The sequence below is a fragment of the Diorhabda sublineata genome, chromosome 1 (assembly GCF_026230105.1).
Source record: "Diorhabda sublineata isolate icDioSubl1.1 chromosome 1, icDioSubl1.1, whole genome shotgun sequence".
NCBI classification, from domain to species: Eukaryota; Metazoa; Arthropoda; class Insecta; order Coleoptera; family Chrysomelidae; genus Diorhabda; species Diorhabda sublineata.
This window is the reverse complement of record NC_079474.1, coordinates 6,104,042-6,125,330: the sequence shown is the minus strand read 5'-3', so window position 1 is coordinate 6,125,330 and position 21,289 is coordinate 6,104,042. Positions and strand designations below refer to the sequence as shown.

The window sequence follows — 21,289 nt, the reverse complement described above, 5'->3', positions numbered from 1 at the left end:
AAATAAACTCAATTTCAGTCCCCAGCTTTTAAGGGTGATATATCGGAAAAGGGTGAGTTGAGTAAATTTGGTTATAGGAAAGACCCATTTTAATTTCATACGAGCAATTTTGAATTGTGTCGCATGAATATATAATATACACCCTGTATATATATATACAGCACCTTGCATTTTAATAATAGTGATTGGTCTTTATTATAATCGTTTGATTTGTGTTAATATTTGTTTAAGGTACAATCTTAACACCTCGTTAGCAAGAAATAGACAACATCCAGACGTTGATAGACAAGAAGCTAACGCATCTCCTGATTTGGGGATCGAAAGTGACCAAGGACGATTTTCAAGTTTGGAAATGCATCACAATAATACTAATATTGTTAGACCTTTATTACAGACTATAGAGTTGACTGAATCTATGAACAATTTACTTGATGGAGATGGGGATACCAACGAGAAGATTGATAGTGGTAAGGGTATATTTTCAACACAAAAATTGCATAATACTAGTTTTTGGAATTTTTGGGTGTTACATAAATAAACCTAAAATATCTTTATATCACGACACTACCAATTTTTATAAGTAATAAAAGAAGTTCTTTTCAGCGAGAACCTGATAACATACCATTGTTATCTGTGATTGAGAAGTTGAAATTTGGAAACATTTATATAAATTGGAGGTCTATGAATTCTGATCAATTAAAAATTAAACGGTACACTTAAATTGTAACTAATAACGCTTTATCAGCTTGTCAACTGCGACCAAGCAAGCTGTAAATAATTGCTATGTATTTTTTAATCTTATCAGGAAGTATGTATCGTTAAAACTGTTTCAAAGAATTACACTTTAGTCATTATTTATAAACATTTTTAAAAAACTACCCCCTTCATAAATAACTTCGATTATGGTATATCCAAAATCTCATATAAAATAATAAATTTAGATCGAGAGGACTTTCATAAATAGTCCGGTCAATTTAGACATAAAAATAGTGGTCAAAAATTCCCGGAAATCCAAATATTGGTGGAGAACTGGGGTTTACCATTATAAATTTAAGTTTTAAAAACCCCCATCGATCCTATGTGTGCTACAAAATTTATTCGGGGTCAAAGGTCAAAATTTTAGTTTGAACTTCTCAACATTATTTTTTGCAATTGCAAAAAAAGGTTGTAGTGCCAGATGTAGCTGTAGAAAATCGGTGTTCTTCAGTGTGTACAGGCGAGTCTTGCCCAAATGTCCAGTTAAGTACAGTAGATGAAGATTCCTGTCATTTTAATAAAGAGAAGATCAATGACATACATTTGAACAATTTATTTATGAACATCCAGTAAGAGAAAGAAGAAGAAATCGAAGAAGATATGACTGTTGAAGTAGACTTTCAAGAATATGAATATATATATATATATATATATATATATATATATATATATATATATATATATATATATATATATATATATATATATATATATATATATTTAAATTCACCCAGATAATAAATGAATAGATCCTCAGAAAAATAGAAAAGAACGAAAAATATTGATAACCATAAAAACTCACAAACTACAGTAATTCGGTCACATAATGCGAGATATGCAGTGTTCCAATTCATTCTGCAATACAAAATATTTGAAAAAAGAAGTCCAAGAAAAAATTATCAAAACCCAGAATCTATAAAATTGTTAGTACAATGTACTTTGAATGTAAATATGACATAGTTATAATAGATCATTAATGCCATGCTTTAAGCATAGTTTAAATCACCTACTCTCTTAATTTCTTTTGGCAGACCGAACCACTAACTATAATTTAATTAAAGATTTTCAGAAATTCATTTTTGTTATTTCCTTTTTATTTTACAACTGTATGTGCTTTTATTAAAATTGTCCAACCGTTTTTAAATTTTCTCTTCCTCAGAGTAGTATTGAAGTCTTAACTTGATGTAAAGGATTGATATTATCAAATTTCCAAAGATACGCATTGTAACAGATTTTTTCTATTTACATTTTCAAATATCAAAAAAATATATTGACGTAAAGTTTCTTGAAATGAGATATGTTGTTTCGATGTTTTCAAAAGTTCATTAGTTATTCGGATTTGCCATTAAAAAATTAATAGAATTCGAGTTAGTAAATTTGTGTAGTAAATACATTGTATTATGCTTTTAGGGGAAAAACAACATTGCTGTCAGAATACACAAGAGTTAAGAAATGAAAACCATGAACTCAAACGAAAACTGCTTGGAATGCGTCGTGCTTTAGAAGAAACTGCCCAACAACTCACAATTGCCAATCAGCGAAAGAGACAAGTAGAAAAGACTATTTGTAAACAAATTCACAAAACGAGCCAAGTTCTTCGACAGGCTAAGGCCAATCTTGATTCTGGTTCAGAAAGTGATGCATTCAAGATGTAATTATACAAAAACTTAATTTTACATTTGTTTTTATCTATTTTTAATTTATTTCTAAATATGAATATGTACAATGAATATCCTGCTGTCTGTACATTATTTGTATCATATAAATATGATAGAAATCTCTTTTACAAAATCCTGGGAATGTGATAGTTCCCGAAATCTGTGTGCCAATTTTTATGCTTATTTTAATGGGGTATGGTATGTTTAGTATAAAAGGCAGAGTGTTTGCGTAAAATGTTAGTAGTTTAATGAAATCAACAGTATTTTGTGATAACATGTATATTTTTGTAAACTATGTATATATTTGAATATGTAGAATAAATCTTTTTGATTTTTTATAAAATGATTTTCTTTTATTCATTTGTTGACTTGATACATAACAAATTGAAAAATCTAGCAACGCTGTCGAAAGATTAAAACGAAACATGTTCGTGGTTTAGACAGTTTTGTATGTTTCACGATAACATTGATAAGACGTGTTGGTCGAATAGAGTTTTTATATTACGTCGTATATGCGTACGAACGCGGATTACAAAACTATGTTTACCGAATTTCAACAATTTGCGAACTTGCCGCTACCAAATTGTTCAACAGTGTGGAAAACTTACCAGAAGTTCTTAAAAATGATCTCCGTTGCCGACGCGCCGCGTTCTGGATGGCCAGTATTGCTAACAATTAACGAAAATAAGGAAACAGTTGTGCTGGCGTTAGTTAAGCAGCCGAACCAATCTGCAGTGCGGCTATCAGGAGAACATCAAATATTCGATCGTTCTTTACGATGAATGCTAAAACGCAGACACTATCGAGTTAATCTTCCTCTTCTCCTCCACGCAATTCACGAGGGCGATTTCAATCGCAGATTGGAATTTTGCAAGACGTGGTACCTCTGATGCAGTCAGGATGATCCGCAGTTCTAGCATTCTATTTTGTGGTTGGACGAAGCAACCTTCCAACTGAACGGTATGGTCAATCGACAAACTGCGTATACTTTTAACGACCAGAATTCTCACGTCTTATTGATGAAAAGTGAAACCTGCTTGGGGTGTGTGTGCAGGTATCCATGCGGGAGGTCTCGTAGGTCCAAAATTCTTTTAGGTTCAGGTGACGAGAAATATATGTTTTACTTTTCGAATTTTACAAACAAAAAGAAATTATGACAGTATAAATACAGATTACAGATTGAGGGATAAATGTTAATGTTCGAGTATTTATCAAGTGTGCTGCGATCGAACTAACGTTTCCAGTTGTTCCGGGAAATCAAAACAAAAGTGGATACTTGGATTAGCTACAATTTTCCATATTATAAAGTTGATAACGGAAGTGTGAACATTTATACTGTGTGCTCATTCTTCTGCTTTTACCAGGGAATCTGTACTTTCAAATGGAAGCTATGCCCCCATCAGATCGCCTGGATAGCAAATAACGCGACTGAGGTACTGAAAGAACTGAAATGTATTATTTATGAACAGTGCCAATATAATTATGCTACTTACAAAGAAGCTTACAATATATTAAATTAAATAATAAACGATTTATAATTTGAGTCTTCTTATATCTTCATATTTAAAATCGGACCTGTAAATAAAAATACAAAAGTTACTATAGTTTCAGTGTTGTTGAGGGATTCTTACAATCATAACATTTTAATATATGTACTCAAAAGCAGGCTGGTAATATGGAGATTTGGTTTGAAACATTAATGGTGAAATTGTTATTATCTTAAATTTAATAAGTTATTTTTCTAATTAAGTCAAAAACAGCTTTTTTTTCTAAATTTGTCTGAAGAACTTTGACATCTAGTGTAGTTGAACTGTAAGTGTTGAGTGCTACTCAAATGAAACCCAGAACATTTTTCATTATTTTCCACTTTTCTGCTAAAACAATGTGTATTGCTGTATATCTTTATATACTTTTATATAATTTTCAAAAATCCCCATGTACATGAACTGCTTCACCTTGTGGCACAGATTTGAAAAATATAATTTAACAGGTTCAAACATAACACACAATTTTTAAAAAATCTACGATTGGTCCAAACTCAACGATACTGCACTATGCCCTACCTTTAAACCAAATAGAAATAATTTACTCATACTCACCTCAAAGCCATGACAGTTCTTAGTTCTGAAGGTGTCAACCTCCAAGTTAAAGCACTGTCGTGGTTTCCCCAATAATCATATATTTCATGAACTTGTTCTAGATTGAGAACCGTTGCTATTTGAGTTAATCTAGCGAATTTATCTCTAACTGACCAAGATGTTGCTGCTGTTATGTACCCAGCTAGTGATCTTACTTCTTTATCCAGTACTAAGCCGCCCAGCTAAAAACAGAAGGTTGAGGAGAAACCGAAAAAAAAAATCTCAAAGAAACAGATTACTTACTCTATTAAAAGTACTTTTCATAATTACTTTCTCAAATCTCTGAGTTACTTCGGCTGTTAATACTTGCGTGAAAGAATCATAATTAGAATTCGTCAAAATGTCTTTGAAAAATGATAAAAGTGTTTCCAAATTCATGATTAGTGTTTGGATAAATGATTCTCCTGCCTCATACGCTGACAATTCATCCTACAAACATAATTTTTTTGAACAAAATAAAAATTATAGAAATATGTTTAGAATATTTTCTGTGCATTATGCTTGATTATTTCAAACATATAGTATGTCACTGCGCACTAAACTTTCCATTTCCAAATTATCTGAATATCAAAGCACTCTCAGCTGTGTGATAAAGCCCTCGAATTTTAAAAGACAAAAATATACCTCATATTTTTAAAACGCAAAAAAAACAAGAATAATTTATTATAAGATGTGTTTTTTCAAAGTAGTAATCGATATTGAAGCTACAGACAACTTACTTCAGTTAAATGATGGTTCACATTCAAGAATTGATCAACCCAAGGATTGATTCTGGGTTTAATTGCTGATGATCGTAATTGTTGAATGCCATAATCTATTATATCTTTCAAATTTGTAGTAACAGATGAAAGTCCAGATAAACAACTTTCCAATTTACCTTAAAATAAAAATAAATTCTATAGAACATGCACAATTCAAGTATTAATTAAGAATTTATTAAACTGTAATCTAAAGATTTATTGTCCCCCTCTATCAGAATTATTTTTGACTATTCCTTCCCTTCCAGTTCTGAGCTCTGATGGTCAGAAACATTTTTTGTGTATGATTGTAATGAAGAGTTATGCTAGAAATAGAAAGAAAAAATAACACTTGTCAGTTTCTTCAAGACCTAATTACATTAGGTGATGAGTGAGGCAGCAGCAGAATAGAGAGGTGAGATAATTTATAATGAATTTCAGAGAGCTAAAAATTCCAAAAATATAAAAGTTTCGTTCCATAAAAATCTCACCTCTTTCGTTGCTGTTCATTTTTGGTAAGGCCTGCTGTATTTCTTTCAACACATTATCACATAGGGCATCTACATATTCCGTACTACTATCTGCATTATTGAGAGCTACCTAAAAAGAATAAATGTAAAATAAGCTGATTTTAATATTCTTTTCATGGAAGTTTTAATGCCTAGCTTATTTACATGAACTTTATGTCAAATTACCATATTAAAACCTATCAATGCTGTTTTAAATATACTTTTCTCCTCGCCTTGAGCATTCTGAAAACCATATTTTATGAAGTTTAGTATTATTATACATAATGAATGGCTAATTTTGAAATTTCATGTCAAAAAGGAAAGTATGGTATGCGCTATAGTTAAAATAAGGATCGATCCTTGAGCTATTTTGGTATATCTTTCAAGTCAAATACATCAATAAAATTAGACTAAACAACTAAACTTTGTTAATTCTCACATCTCTTCTATACAGTACAATAATTGAAATTATTACAGAAAATTACAAGACGGATAGCGAAAAGAATGAAAACACCTTTACAACTACAATTAGAAATATAATTGGAAATATCAAGGAAGTAATGGCTAATAATGATAACTTGACACTAATATTTCTAGCTTTAGGAATTTCTTAAACCTAAATGATGTTCATCTGGAACAAACTGTATAAAATTACACCAATATTACATTTATATGTTTCAATAACTGAATTAAACCTTCAGTCTCTAAAGACAACAACTTTGTTATAGAAGCCTGTGTCAGTAGAAATGTTGATGTAGGGATAATAAGTAAAGTATTCATCAATCAGTAGGCTATTCAAAGAACAATTTTTAATTACTTAATCTTATAAAAGGCGGTTAGTTAACCTGGCGGGCGGGGCGCAAAGTCTCTCAGATCCGACGTTCGGAAAGTCGGTCGAAAAGTTTCGTAAAATCGCTGTAACGGCCTAGCAGTTCGTCTACCTGTGTATCTGTAGCATTAGTACCTGCACATCAGTTTGTGGTTGTGTGTTTATTTGAGTTTTAGAATTATTTTAATCCATCGCTCCGGTTTAAGATCTATTCCGAGGTGCCCAGTCCGCAGGTTAAAAAAAAACATATTATCAATGGAAACCACTAGATAATATTGTGAGAAACCTGAAATATATTGATGTATACCATTTATTGAGGTTTCATTTACATTTGTCCTGGTAACAGTTAATAATCTCTTCTCTACCACTGGCAGTGTCTTTCAGGACTCAATCACTTCAAAAAGTTTTTTGCAGGTTCTTTTTTCTATTAGAAACTGACAAGTACATATTTTGTGAGGAGTATAAGACTCCAGTTTTTCTAATTCATTGTAAGAAGATATGAAATATGTAGGAGCAAAGATATAACCTCTTTTGGCCCAGTTGCTGGGGGCCACAGGTACAAATTATAAGCAAAAAGACTGAATTTTTTTACATGTACTTTAAAATAGGCTAATTGATTTAAGAAAAACCTCAGAGGTCCATCGATTTCTCAGAGTAAAAAAAATTTAGAAGAATCATTTTGATTTTCAATATTTCCCATTATTTCAATCTGTGATGGAGATAGAGGAAAATATAAAACACTACGTTGCAGGGTAAGTTTTTTCGATAAAAAAGGTACCTTACATTTTTTTATAAAAGCTATAGTTTTCTCGGAAAAAAATCTAGAAAGTATAAATGCAAAAAGCTCAGCCTGGCTGCGTAAAATTCGATTCCGCATATTTTTTTTTAATTAATATACAGCAATTTTCCTTTTTTATTCTATAAGCAGATTAAGTAAATTGTCTATATGTCTCTAAAGTGAGTCAGGAACCAACCATCCATTCAATCTTCTCTTTGCTAGCGGCTGGTTGAATAGATTATTTATTAATTCATTGTTGTGGTCATCGGATCGAATTTTGTATCTTGTGGAATAGCTCTTTATGACATCTTTGATTAGTGGGATGTTCAGATCGTTATGAATTGTTTGGTTAGTAACATACCAGGGGGCTCTCGTATTTGAAGATTTACTGCAGCCCCTTAGTTATATTCCATACGACAAGATTGGTATGGATTTACTTTTGTAGATGAGCAAGTTATTTTTGAGTCTTAGTTGAGACCCTTTGTTGAGTAGCCAGTGCATATTTTTTAGTTTAAAATCTAACTGTTTTCTCTTGTTGAAATGAGTTAAAAAAACTTACTAAAAATGCCATTCTAGATTGTTCAGTATCACCAGATTGTAATCTGCCCTGTTGTATAGAAGTTTGTAGAACATTGTAAGCTTGAGTAAGATCCAAATAACCAGAAGGATAGCCTTGTCTTAATCTATTTTTCAGTATTTCTCCAAAATCGCTTTCTAGTACTCTACAGGCATTGTTAATTATGACACATATACCATCTAGAGAACCTGTAGACACTGATCTCCTAAAATTGATAAATTGATTCTAGAATTTTACGATTTTTTTATAATTAATGTTACAACGTATTGGAATTTTCTTGATTAAGAAGTTTTCTTTTTAATAATAAATAATAGAAATCAACCTGTATAATAATTTAGGCAGTATAAATGTTAAATCACATAACTTAGATTTAAAAAAAATTGTGGCTATAAGTTTACTAAAACTAAATACAGTATTAGATCTACTATAAAATCATCAAAACGACCAATTTTATAAGAACACTGAGGAGGGCGGATTTTAAACCAAATATTTTCAATAAAAATTTAAAATCCAGAAGTGTAGAAACAGTTTAGTTATTATTTGATTGTGAGTATATCTGATTTACCAAGTGATTTTTTTAAACTAATTAGATCATTCTCATTTACTGCCCTTACTACTGGTTTTTAGCTTATTATATTTGTCTTTTTTTGTTCATATATCAAGTTTACTCCTGATTAAGAGAGATTTTAAATTTCAAAGATTATAGGGATTAAATTGGTACTAATTTAGTTTCGGAGTATCCAAAAATAAAAGTCAAAATATAATCTTATCATATTCGAAGGTATTATATGGAATAAAAGTGAAGGGAACTTACCTAATACATTTCCTAATGATGAAAAATGTATCGTCTACCATACTAGAAGTTTGCTGTCCAGCTTCTATTATATCCATACTGACTGCTTTAGCTACAGACTCTTCCATGTAATACTGTTCTAATCTTAAGTAATGACTTAGAAGGTCGTGTTTACATTGATCCAAATCACTATTTTTTATAAGTTTTTCTAGCGATTGGAGAACTTCGTTTTTGTCATCTTGATTTGGGATTCCTACTTCTGCATCTGTCTGGAATTTTAGAGTGCAAAAATTACGAAAGATTTGATCATAAAATTTTGTTTTTCTACATTTTAGTCTATTTAAAATATTAATTTCACACTGGAAGTTATTTTGACATGAAAACTTCTATTACTTTCAACTTTTCACATTGTAGATCAAAATAAATATCAAATTAATATACTATTGTTTTCCAAACTTCTGCATGAACATTATTAAAAAATATTTTAGTGAGAACGTGTACTATGTTCAACTTTTTGCATTGTAAGCTAAATTTTAAATCAAAATAAATCACAAAATAATATTTTACCATTTCCAAATTTCTTTAGGAACATTATTGAAATTTTTTTCTATGTAAGGCTACTAAAACTAAGTAATTTGTATAAAAGTGATGAATTTTAAAGAGTTATGAATGAAATTGGGCTTTATTGTTTCACTTTTTACATTTTAAGCTTAATTTTAGATCAAATTCTCAAATTAAAAGTTTATTATTTTCCGAACTTCTGCAAGAACATTATTACAAATTATTTTTATGTAAGGCTACTAAAACTAAGTAATTTGTATAAAAGTTAATAATTTTGAAGAGTTGTGAAAGAGATTGGGCTTTATTATTCCAGATTAAATAAAATATCGGAGTAAGTACTAAGAAACAAAAAAGTTTCAATTGGGTATCAGAAAATAACTTATAAACAAAACCAAATCTACCAAGTTTGGAATTATATAAGGTTTTCAAACAAAAATCCCGTAGAATGTGGAATATAACAATAATAAACAAGTTTTTAGGCAACAGTTAAGCAAACATTTTTCTGCCAATTGTCACTAGTGTGGAAAAATCTTTTTTCCAATATTTGCTTTAAAGTTGGATTGATTGAGAAAGTTGTATAAAAAAATGAACAAGGAAAATTTGTAATTTATCTAACAATGAAGTAATGCTTTTGGAAGCATTACGACAATATTGATAATTTTTTTATTATCATCGTCGAGTTCATCAAATATAAAGTACAAATTTCTAATCAAAGTTCATATCCTTCTTTTCATGTTAAAGAAGAAGAAACTACCCCCTGATTGCCGGTAATGTTTAAACAGAAGTTTGTCGGTAAACGTCATCTATAAAAAGCGCAAAAAGGGTATCTGTGGTTTAAAGTGACGTTTGAGGTTTAAACTTCACTATAAAATTGGGCTTAAAGCAATGAAATTAGTCCACGATGGAATCTATTTGAGAGTACCAGCAGATTTATTCCGAATGCAGTATTCTCCTCTATTTCATAGTAAAAATTAAGACAGGAGTAGTCAATCTTAGCAATGATAAACCCAACAGAGCCTCAGCCAACACATCAAAATGCTACACCTCTAAATACATGAGTCAATAAGTGTTAATTAGATATTCGGAGTTTAATTACAGAATAACCTACAGTAAAGTTCAACATCTTGCTTATTATTATGATAGCTTGGATCAATGTCGGGAGGAAAAAAATTGCTGCAATAGACTAGGTAAAGAGCTTTATGAATCGACAACCTACTCTTATATCAAGGAAACCAGAAAATAATAGTTTGTCAAGGGCTACTGCCTTTAACAAGCGAATGTTACTTGATTTTTTGACAACTATAAATGTGCTCTCAATTCTAAAAAGTTTACAGCAGACAAAAATCATAATGTTGACAAAGCTGATGTAACAACAATCGTCAAAACTCCAAATATTGTTTCCAAGCTATGAGGTCGTCAAGTGGGCCAAGTAGTCTCTGGCGGATGTTGCACTATGATTTCTATGTGTTTGATTATTTATGCTATGGGAAATAAAGTTTCATCAGCTTTCGTATTTCCAAGATCTAAATATCATGATTGAATGTTGTTTGGTGCTTCACCTGGAAGTTTAGATTTGATTAACCATCCTAAAATTGGGTTGTTGATTCGTCCTCTTTTCTGGAGGTTCCAAAACACATTAAAAAATATACAAATTGTTCTGCAGATCACAAGATTATTGGAACAATCAAGAAAGCCTACCTAAGTTCAAAATTCTACTAATAAACAGCATTGGATTTTTTCTCAAATAGTTTACTCTTACTGTTCTAGCCAAACAAAATTAATTCAAAGGAATAAATGATGAACGTTTCAATTTGTACTATTTGCAAATAAAATTGTGCATATGTATATATGAATATCTTACAGTTACTTTTCTTTGAATAAATCGAATGTACAACTCAATCCTGAAATGCATTAGTGTGATCTCTCCAATCAGAATATCTAAATCCTTAGGATCTATCTTTTCTAATTTATTAAAACTTGAAGTGGAACTCATTCTTGACAAATCACTTATCAATTGGACTTTTTTCTGAATATTTCTGGTTTTTGTCCATTCAAGTAACACTCTTTTAGTTTGAATATCACATTCTCTTTGTAATATGGATATTGCGGAGAGTAATCTGCCAGGACCATAATAAGTTTCAATTAGAGGTTGATGGGTGTCTATGACTCTTGCTAAACCCTCATAAAGTAGAGTTAAGGTATCAGCATATATTACACCATGTCGCTTATCTGAAAGTGGTGTATTCATGGCAGACTTTAAATTCTTCTCGGCTGTTAAAGCTATCTTTGTTCTCAAGTAACTGCAAAATTCTTTAATACCCTCTTCATGTAGTCTAAAATAGAAAAAGGTCATCTATATGGGTCAGTTGAAAACAAATATGACTGATGGACGACACTTTACTTATATAACATGCCATGTCATTTGAATCAAAAATTTCTTTATGATGCATGATAAAGTATGGAAGTAGATCTGAAAGGAAAGCTGTTAGTTTTTTTTTAATGTGCGCTTTATCTCGATCAAACATAAATAGCATCTTAACCAACTGTCCAAGAAACATAGAAAACAATGTTTAGATGCTATAAAAAGGGACAGAAGACCATGTTATTAGTAAGCTGTTGAGTGCATTACAGCAGTCTAGTAAAAGTATTCTCCTAAGTTATGTTAGCTACATACAGCAGTCCACCATCTGCTTATTTATTTAAGAAAAACCGATACATCTAGATTAAACTCTGATTGAGTCCCAAATTTAAACATATGCTAGAGAATAGATGAAGCCTTTATTTCTGCAAAAAGATAAGATACGTAAGATGAAAAAAATGTTGAAAGGTACAAAACATGATAACTGTAATGTAGAAAATGTAATTATAGTAGAGTAAGTACATCACAGTTGTAATTAGTAAAGTAAGATATTCTGATTATGTAAAAGGTTACTGTGAAAGATGTTTGATGAAACCTATTTCTTTTCAGAAACCATTTCTGTCTGCAGTCTTAACTCTAATTGAGCTGAATTTAATTTAATATTATCTTAGTAAAATAATATCTTCAGGTTTTACTAGAAGATACTGGAACAGAAAATATTCCAGGAGAATTTCCATGTGGATATGCAGATAGATTTATCATCAGAAGACATATCTGATGCTTATACTAAGTCAGCTCATAACAGAACATTCTCGAAATCATCCTTTTTAGCGAAACTTTTGAAAATAATGAGAAGGCATTTTTCGAAATTTTTATAGATTTACTGAACTATACATAGTAAATCATTCTTACATAGTTCACACAGTCAAGTAATATATATTGCTAGCATTAATAAAATTACATTTAAATCTGTATTTCCATGGTTTGGGATATAGATTTGGAGTATCAACATCAACAGTTTATTCATATTTGAAAAATGTTAATTCACATAATGGCTAAACAATATAAAAATTTATTGATGTCACTAGAGAGAGACGTTATTAAAAAGGCATTGCCAACTTGTTTTAAGGAATCATATGCCAAAACAAAAAAAGAAGTCTTAAAAATAAATCTTGGGCAATTCAAGGCAACAGAAAGCACAATAACACTGAAAAAATAGCCAAATCTAGTAGTCACAATATCATTAAACATGTTGTTTGTCGTCCAGTGGCCATATTAGTGTTGTGTTGGTCATGGTTCTGGATTGTCCTATTCTTATAAAGAAAAAAAAAGTTTATTCTTACCCTAATAACGGAAATATTTTAAAAAACCTCTCAATGGATATCAAATCTTCTGTGTTAACAGCTTCTGTGAATTTATGTGTTACAATGGCTCTCAATTGACTAGCAGCATCTTGTAAAGTTCTTACAGATTTCAACATATCTGTTACATTATCCATATCATTTGCTGTTCTTTTTAATAATGATTGATCCATAGATAGAAAACGATGTACGTGTGCAGCACCTTTTTCATAATCTGAATCTAGAATTGCTGCTTGTACTCCTTGAGAACATATTTCAAGATCTATTAGATCACTTACTCTAGCTTGGCATTCATCTACACGGCTCTAAAAGTAATTGTAATTAGAAAACTCCTATAGTATATTGGTTGAACTTACTCTGGCGCTATCTAAAGCTCTAATTTTACCACTTATTTTCTCTGAAGACTCCGATATATCATTAACAGTGTTAACTAAATCTTGTGCTTCATGTTTAATTAATTTCAAAGTTGGTATCAATTTAGCAATACCTTTAATTTTATCTTCAAGGAAAGTTTTTTGGTTCAACATATTATTCAAGTCTTGAATGAGAACCTCCTATACAAAATCTAAAATTATTTTTTTCTCAAAAGTTAAATTTGTTAATTACCTCTTCCTCTTCGAGTTTTTTGAGTTGAGCTTGATATTCCTTTTGTAGTTCCGCATATTTGGTTTCTGTCATTACTTTATTATTATGTATTATAGAACTAAATAAGATTTGTTTTTTTTAATTGACGTAGACGTATTCCAAAGTTATAGGTTATGTACAATTCTTCTTTAATCATCCTGTGGACTTATATCTTATGGAAAAATTGCCGTTTGGAACGAACCTAAATGTAGCTTACTCTTAATGCCTCTTTCTGTGTTAGCTCATGAGCCCTGTCAGTTATTTGATAGTCAAACATTTTCTTCCTTCGTAATCAAATTCTTCACGACTTAAAAGTTTCAAAAATCAAAACCATTTTCTCTTTACTCGTTTAACCAGTTTAACCAGTTTAAGAATAACTTCAAATAGTGGATTGTGTGATGTATTGTAGAGACGGGGCTAGGTGTTTTAGTCACAACAATATGTCATTTGTCAGGGTGATGGAAAAGGCGACACTTCCTGTCCTATCTACGTAGATAGCACAAGGTGAACTCACTTGTATTAGTAATAAATTCATTATTTAGTATAATTTTATCATTATTCAAGTGTACAACATAACAGATTGCTACATCTAAATTCATATTTGGACTTTGACACATTTTACTGATGGTGTGAACTCGAATTATGATGTCATACCAAATCACCAATAAAATGATGAACTCAAACGTCGTTTTTTGATTCTTTAAGAACTGGCATTCGCTAATCTTCTCTCTCAAACTAGACAAAGCATTACATACTTGGTTTAGCTGGAACCTTAGTATTTTCAGCGAATCAACCCTACACTACTGCCTCGTTTCTGAAAGAGGCTTGAGTGCCGCCGCCACTGTCTAAGTTTGGTGAAAAAAGAACGCTTGTGATATTGAAACAACATGTTGCTGAAATTCTTTATTTCATATAGATATTCTTTACACTAGAATATCTAAAACTTATTCCTATATGTAAGTTGGAAGAAAAACACCAAGAAAACACTATAATTAAGTAATTTACAAAGTTTAGATCTGCATTTAAATCTTAATTAATTTGTTTGAATGTGAATATAATCAACAGTACATTATTCTTCTCTATTATTTACTTAGTTACAAATATAACCAGAAAAAAATGTTAGAAATGAAGTTCTATATTTAATTAGGCAACACTTTTCACAATTTATAAAACTAGGTCCATTCGCTGGTCCCTAAAGTATGACTACAATTTCTTATTAACTCATTTTTATATATCTTGCCGTCTTAATTCGTAATGTTGCCCCTATAAAATAAATTGGATCCACAAAGGATGATATACTTTGACTGATACTTATACAATCTGCACTTTTAACTTATAATGTTGAACTCTTGGAATAAATTGAGTTTTTTTTGGGATATTCCTCGACTGATTTCATTTATATAATATATAATAATTTATTGTTCTAAATTTGATAAATCTTCGAGCTTCTAGTAGTAACAAAGTTGAATTATGGCTGAACTAAGAAGTAAGCTCAATAGATTGAAACAAATATTTAACACAAATTCAAAAAATCAACAAAGAGCAAAAAATAAAGAGAGAAGAAAAGTGGGTGATCTTTTGAGGAAATCTAAAAACAAAACTTACGTTATCAACATTAGAAATAATTATAAAAGAAAAAACCGTAATAGATAGAGAAAAAGAGGATGGAATAATCAATTGAAAACAACAACTGTTGCAAAAAAAACTAGAGAAAAACACTGATTAACCAGGGTGAAGCAGAAGAAAATAAATATATAGTGGTGAAAGTAAAAAGCTGATGTACCTAAGTATAGGAAAAGCATCCAGAACAACGATGAAATTCGTAAAATAATGATCCGATCATTAGAATTTTTACAATCAGAATTTGACTTAAAAATGAAGGTGACAACCAAACTCTTCATACTCTCTAGATATCAGAGTATCATTAGATAAATTCAGGTGCACCACAGGATAATGCTCTGGCGCTGGTCTTGTATCTACTTTTCACAGCAGATATACCATCCACGTCTAGGACGCTGATAGGAACGTTTGCAGACGAAAATCTTCAAATCCTGACTCAAAAAATGGATAAGAATGGTAAACACAAATAAATCCAACTAAATTATGTTTACACCAAAAAAATCGACTATAAAGCGAAATATCAAGGCTTCTATCCATATTTTCTCGAAGTATGAAACATTAAGGAGCTGCAGAGGACCTGGGAGCGCATGGAATAGAAGACGAAGATCTCTGGCAACTAATGCCATCCCACATTCTAGAATTTTTAAAAGAAGTGGGATTAATGGATCAGCTGTAAATACACGGTTCTCCAGTATAAGGGGGATATAATAGATCCTTTTCCAAACATTGTTTCTTGAAACAGTTTAATGTCATCCATATTGATAGTTGGCCAGTTACAAATTTTTGAATAGAATTCACCAATGTCTTCAGTTTTCGACTTTCTTGAGGTCATAGGTTCAGCTGATTTTGCTAGATCACATTTTTGCGGATATACACTGATTTTTGGAAGTTTTGGTAAACCAGTAAACGGTATTTTCATCAAAAGCTTGTTTGTTTATCAATAAAATTTTAAACTTTAACTTATCCTTAATCTTTATTCGAGTAATGAAACTTTTTAAAAGCTGAAATGTTGAATTTGTTTAGCTTTCACTAACAATTTAAAATGTCTAACTCAATTTTGGCCAAAAATGGACATGAGGTGTTTCTTAAATGATTCAACAAAAAAACAATACTGGGAAAATTTGTAGATATCAGATCTCAAGAACAGCCAAATATAATAAGCACATTTATCCCATTATTCGTTTTACTCATTTCGAATTTCTTTTGTATAGTTGTCCAAGTTGAATAAATTAATGAAACATTTTTTAAACAAACTCAGTAAGATAAATCGAAAATTCACAATAGTTGACCTGCTTTAAAAGTTTTGATTTTTAACTATAAACGTATCGCATATAAGAATCAATGCTATTTGTGTATACAGGAAGTCTATTGAGAACTGAATGTTTAAATAGTTCAATCAAAGTCACATCCCATATGTATCATAATAATTACTTAGCTGTGATAATTCAGAAACCGATCTAACAGGCACTGTCTCATAAATTTCTCAATCTACTTGGTTAAAATTGAGGGAACCAGGAAAAATTGAATATATATATATATATTGATTAACAAAGTCATCTACATCCATACCGAACCCAGTTAATGCAGAATTATTCTCAATAATACAATTAAACCATAAATATGAAATATTATAAAGTATAATCTTACTTATCGAATGGCATATTGAAGTTACTACAACTCGTGTGAATCAGATTATATTTCAGAATCAACTTTCTTGAACGCTAACTACTATGAATGTAATTATAACATAGAGAAAAAAGTAAACAAAGAGAGAGAGCGTGGCGAACGGCTGGCAGAGAGAGAAAGAACTTCGGTATACCACTCTCTATTTCTTTCTACTCTATTATAATTGGATCGAAATGAAGTTCAAGTGGTAGGAATGGCAAATGAGGCGCATTTAATCGCGAGTAGAGGGAGATAGAGAGCGGTAAACCTATTCTCTTGCACTCTCGTCCAATAGTACAATTTCAATTATATGCCACTCAATCTTTAATATTTTCTGCATTAAATATAATCGAAATATTTTGAGGTCAAGTTATTTCCAACTTCAATATTTTCAGCTTATTAAGTGTCTATATGACTTAGTTTGGGTATCATTTACTTATATTGAATTTCTTAATTTTATGAATTGAATATAGAATATTGATTTCAGTCTTGCATACTTCAAACTAAATGTTTTAAACCCAAACAGAAACCTAGTCCAATTCTCTACGTCACACTAATGCGCTATAAATTATTTTGGGATTGATGCGGAATCCAAGATTTGTTTTGTCTTTATTTTAATTTGAGGCTCAATTTTAATTTTTAGGTAATTTTTTTGTTTTGATCCAAAAATTTCAAAATGGGGCCTGTTTGTTCCATTGAGTCATCTTAAGAATTCTTTATTAGATTTTGTTAAGATCTAGAAAATGCTTCTAAGCAGAACAGGTGAAAGAAGACAGGAACTGGGCTCCGCGATCTAAGCACTCCGTGTGTGGATTTCGATTGACCAATTATACCATCTGAAAGGTCCCAAATTGGTCATAAAAGGTCAGTTGGTCTTATCAATTGGTCAGCGTTAGAGAATTTTTTATTAAGGGCTAGCTCCTCGTTCACGACAAAAATAATAAATTCTACCTATGCGCGACCGAAAGCATTCGCTGATAATTGGTCAGCTTATATTAATATTTGTCAGTTTAATTTAATATAAAAAAAAATTAATAAGTTGTCTATGTCTTAACGCGCATGCTTTGGGCCGGTTTAATGTATTGGGTCAGACTCACGCACAGTTCTTTACTATGAATCAGACGAAGAAGACGGAGAGGAAACATTGTTTTATAGGAAACTAAGTAGTACATTGGAGTATAAATAAAGTTAAAAAAAACTATTTAGAAATTAATTTTCACGGTAATTTTTTAAGTAAATAAAATATTTATAATTTAAAAATATTGTGTTAATATAAAATTATTACATAAGCTAGTTAGCTATCATCCTACAAATCCTATACATGAAAAATTCAATCGCTTGTAATACTATTCAAAAATATAGATTTAAAATTTCAAATCAAAATTCTTAATCGTTCAAAAGTTATCAGCTATTTAGTAAGTACCATTCTGTACTGTACAGCGTTCGAGAACTTGACTTGCAGAACGAAGCGGTCGAGTAGGTAGTCATATACTACCAGGTATGTATTTTCAAGAGGGGAAAGGAACATGGGCAGATGTTTTTGTATTTTATTCCTAAAGAAATTACTAGAAGCATTAGTGTCCTACTGGCCTGTGTAGTGTGCATTTGCAGTATCAGTTTAAAGTTAAAATAACGTTTTCGTATTCAAAAAAAGGCGTAGGGATTCTACTTGCTTTTTCAATGGAAGCATTTAAGTCTTTTATTAGCTATGAACGAATTAGATCTCATAGCTGGTAAAGGTGATATCAGACGGTTCACTTTTTATTCATTTCTGTCTTTCATTCAGCATCTTTCATTAAGAATGAAACGTCTAGGCATTAAATTAATCAAAAGTGATAAATGAATTTATTAGTGAACCAATCCAGCGATGTTGGTTTTCGGCATTCGGCATCAATCACTCGCACGCCGAATAAACGAAAAATGAAACGTATGAGCACGAAGAGAACGTTCACTCGAGTTCGTTTGACGACATAATCGAGGAAATGAGCGAATGAAGTTCATTTTTTGTCATTTTGTGAGTGTCTTGTGAGCGTGGAATGAAAAAAAAAAACATTCACTTAAGGGATCATTCAACCGAATGAACCGAAATGTGAACCGTCTTTTATCACCTTAACAGAAGCTTCAGTCATGCTCAATTCGACTGTCAACGCGTAGCCCGACAGAATCTATGCAGCTCATTGGACAGTAAAGAACCTCGAAATGCACGAAAAGAAAAGTTGCGTGCCGAAAATGAAGCATATGAAGCAATTTTTTCAAACGCGCTCATAGTAAAGAGCTGTGCGTAAGTCTTCACTGACCTGATACAATGAACCAACCCAAAGTATGCGCTTTACAACAATGACATCTTATTAAATTTTTTTCATATTGAGTTACATTGACTAAATAATCATATAAGCTAACCAGTTATCATTAAATGCATAGATGAATTTTTTATTTTTTTCGTGAATGCGGTGCTAAAACTTCTCAATGACCTTGAAACACTTTAGCCCTTAATAAATAAATTTCCGAAACTGACCAATCAATAAGACCAACTTACCTTTTATGACCTATTTTTGACCTTTAAGATAATATAATTGGTCAATCGAAATTCCACACAGGAAGTGCTAAGATCGCAGAGCCAAGAAACTGGTCTATTAAGGATTAAAGAAGTCATCAGGAGCCTTGATGAGAGAGTTCCTACATATTCTTTGAAATGCTACACAACACAACAAACATATCAATCTAGAAAATGTTTTCAATAAAAAGGAAAGGAAAGAAAAAAAAATGACAGTAAACCCTGTGGTATCCATATTTAAGAACGAATCGTATTTTCTGTTCAGATTAGGGACGAAAAAGGAATAATACATTTTATATAAACGAAATTCGAGAAGACAGAAACTTTTGTATTAAGGATTTAAGAAATAGCCAGGAGCCATGGAAAGATGCTTCACTAATACTCCTACCTTGGAAGCCTACGTCGGCTTGAAATCTCGTAACTCCATAGCATGAAATTTTACAGTAGACTCAAAAACGATAAAAAAATTGAATGAAGATTTGACATGTTTTTTTAAAGAATTGAAATGGTAACCAGATATCATATTCCGAAAAGATAATTGAAGAAAAACAAATTAAAGAAATTAACACGGAGTGCGGTTACCTTTAAACAAAATTGCGGTATGGAATATTTCTATTTAGACTTTATAGTAACGGATTGTTTCGAGTCTTTTCGAGTTTTTGTGTTGGATACGTTCGGAAATTATCTATTTGATGGTATGAAAATGCTAATATAGAAAAAAAAAACAAAGTTACGTGGTTGGCAACTTTAGCCGAAGATATGTGAAATTTTATAGGTTGTTTTAGTTTATATAAAGCTCTGGTCGTCGCATCATGTCTGTGATTATCCAAAACTAACTCTGTCTTTGGCGCTAATAGAAGGAAACTAATAAAATGATGCTTGCGATAGATATTACCACAACACAACAATTTGCAGTGTTGAACACACGATTCGGCTGAATGCTCGGATTATACAAGGTTCTAATTTCACATCCATAGCTTATCAGTCTTTTTACAAATATGGAATTATTCTTTCTTTAATTCGCTACCGAAGTAAGAAAAACTGCTGGATTCATCGTGTTATAGAAAGAAGACACCTTTATGGCGCATTCTACTGATTATTTTAGTTGTGGGATGATATTAATAAGTTATTCAACTACTTTAGAATGTTGAGGCATTATTTGACAAACTTCTAGGGATGATAAAGGTACATATTCAAGGATAGGATACCAAAACATTGATCCAATTGACCCAATTTTTGTTTTTATCATTGTAAATATCTAATGATCTGTTTAGACCTTCTTGTACAATACTCACGCGCAACGTTTCACGGACACGTTTATTCAATCGAGACCAAATTATAGAAGTTGTTTCGATAAACAATATGTGAGGATTGAAAAGAGACTGAAGTGTTAGGATAAGCGCCGAGCGATTGTTCGTGTTTCGCTTCCATTTAGTACCTGCCTTCTCAGAGAAGTGCGGTCTGGGTTAGTAGGGATTATGTGGGTAGCTGGACGTAGTGTGATCTCACCCATGCCTCTCATTTTGCTTTTAGGTTGCCCGGTTACGGGTATTCGCTCGGACCGTGTGGCCTTGGCTTTATATTTACCACAACGGACAAAAAAGTTACTTAGTACTTTGATCAATCAGCTGATGTGTTAACTTTTGAGGTTTGCGTTTTTATTATAACATTTTTAGCCCAATGCCATTATAAATTCGAAACTGCCATCTTATCATGGGTTAGAAACAATTTAAAGTATAGTGAATACTGTGTATATCATAATTTGACGAA

General features: G+C 31.3%; 2 protein-coding genes across 9 annotated transcripts in view; one reads left to right on the top strand and one right to left on the bottom strand.

The window, feature by feature from the left end:
• Window positions 1–2,757, top strand: part of LOC130451652 (centrosomin) — a 95,196-nt gene extending 92,439 nt beyond the window's left edge. For all 7 annotated transcript variants that reach the window (XM_056790833.1, XM_056790817.1, XM_056790823.1 and 4 more), the window contains 2 exons: window positions 232–467; window positions 2,167–2,757. In XM_056790833.1, the coding sequence (XP_056646811.1) occupies window positions 232–467; window positions 2,167–2,411 (481 nt within the window). In that variant the 3' untranslated portion in view covers window positions 2,412–2,757. The remainder of the gene's footprint in view (window positions 1–231; window positions 468–2,166) is intronic.
• Window positions 2,678–13,857, bottom strand: LOC130451686 (conserved oligomeric Golgi complex subunit 4). 2 transcript variants are annotated; one of them, XM_056790878.1, is made up of 12 exons: window positions 13,663–13,857; window positions 13,413–13,610; window positions 13,039–13,361; window positions 11,198–11,669; window positions 8,797–9,044; window positions 7,965–8,187; window positions 5,781–5,889; window positions 5,272–5,429; window positions 4,796–4,981; window positions 4,514–4,734; window positions 3,908–3,989; window positions 2,678–3,850 (listed from the first exon to the last, which is right to left on the bottom strand). In XM_056790878.1, the coding sequence occupies exons 1-11, from the start codon at window positions 13,732–13,734 to the stop codon at window positions 3,947–3,949; spliced, it is 2,253 nt and encodes a 750-aa protein (XP_056646856.1). In that variant the 5' UTR covers window positions 13,735–13,857; the 3' UTR covers window positions 2,678–3,850; window positions 3,908–3,946. The 2 variants fall into 2 exon arrangements, with proteins under 2 accessions (XP_056646856.1, XP_056646847.1); XM_056790869.1 differs by lacking the exon at window positions 2,678–3,850 and having other exon boundaries at window positions 3,870–3,989.
• Between the last annotated feature and the right edge of the window lie 7,432 nt (window positions 13,858–21,289).

What these genes read in the sequence shown, in the direction of transcription:
- LOC130451686 (XM_056790878.1), bottom strand. Translation starts at nt 13,734, where the DNA reads ATGACAGAAACCAAATATGCGGAACTACAAAAGGAATATCAAGCTCAA. An exon ending in ATCATTAGGAAATGTATTAG is followed by an intron (nt 8,188 to 8,796) that starts GTAAGTTCCCTT and finishes TATCAATTTTAG; the next exon opens with GAGATCAGTGTCTACAGGTT. An exon ending in AATCTAGAATGGCATTTTTA is followed by an intron (nt 5,890 to 7,964) that starts GTAAGTTTTTTT and finishes TATTCTTTTTAG; the next exon opens with GTAGCTCTCAATAATGCAGA.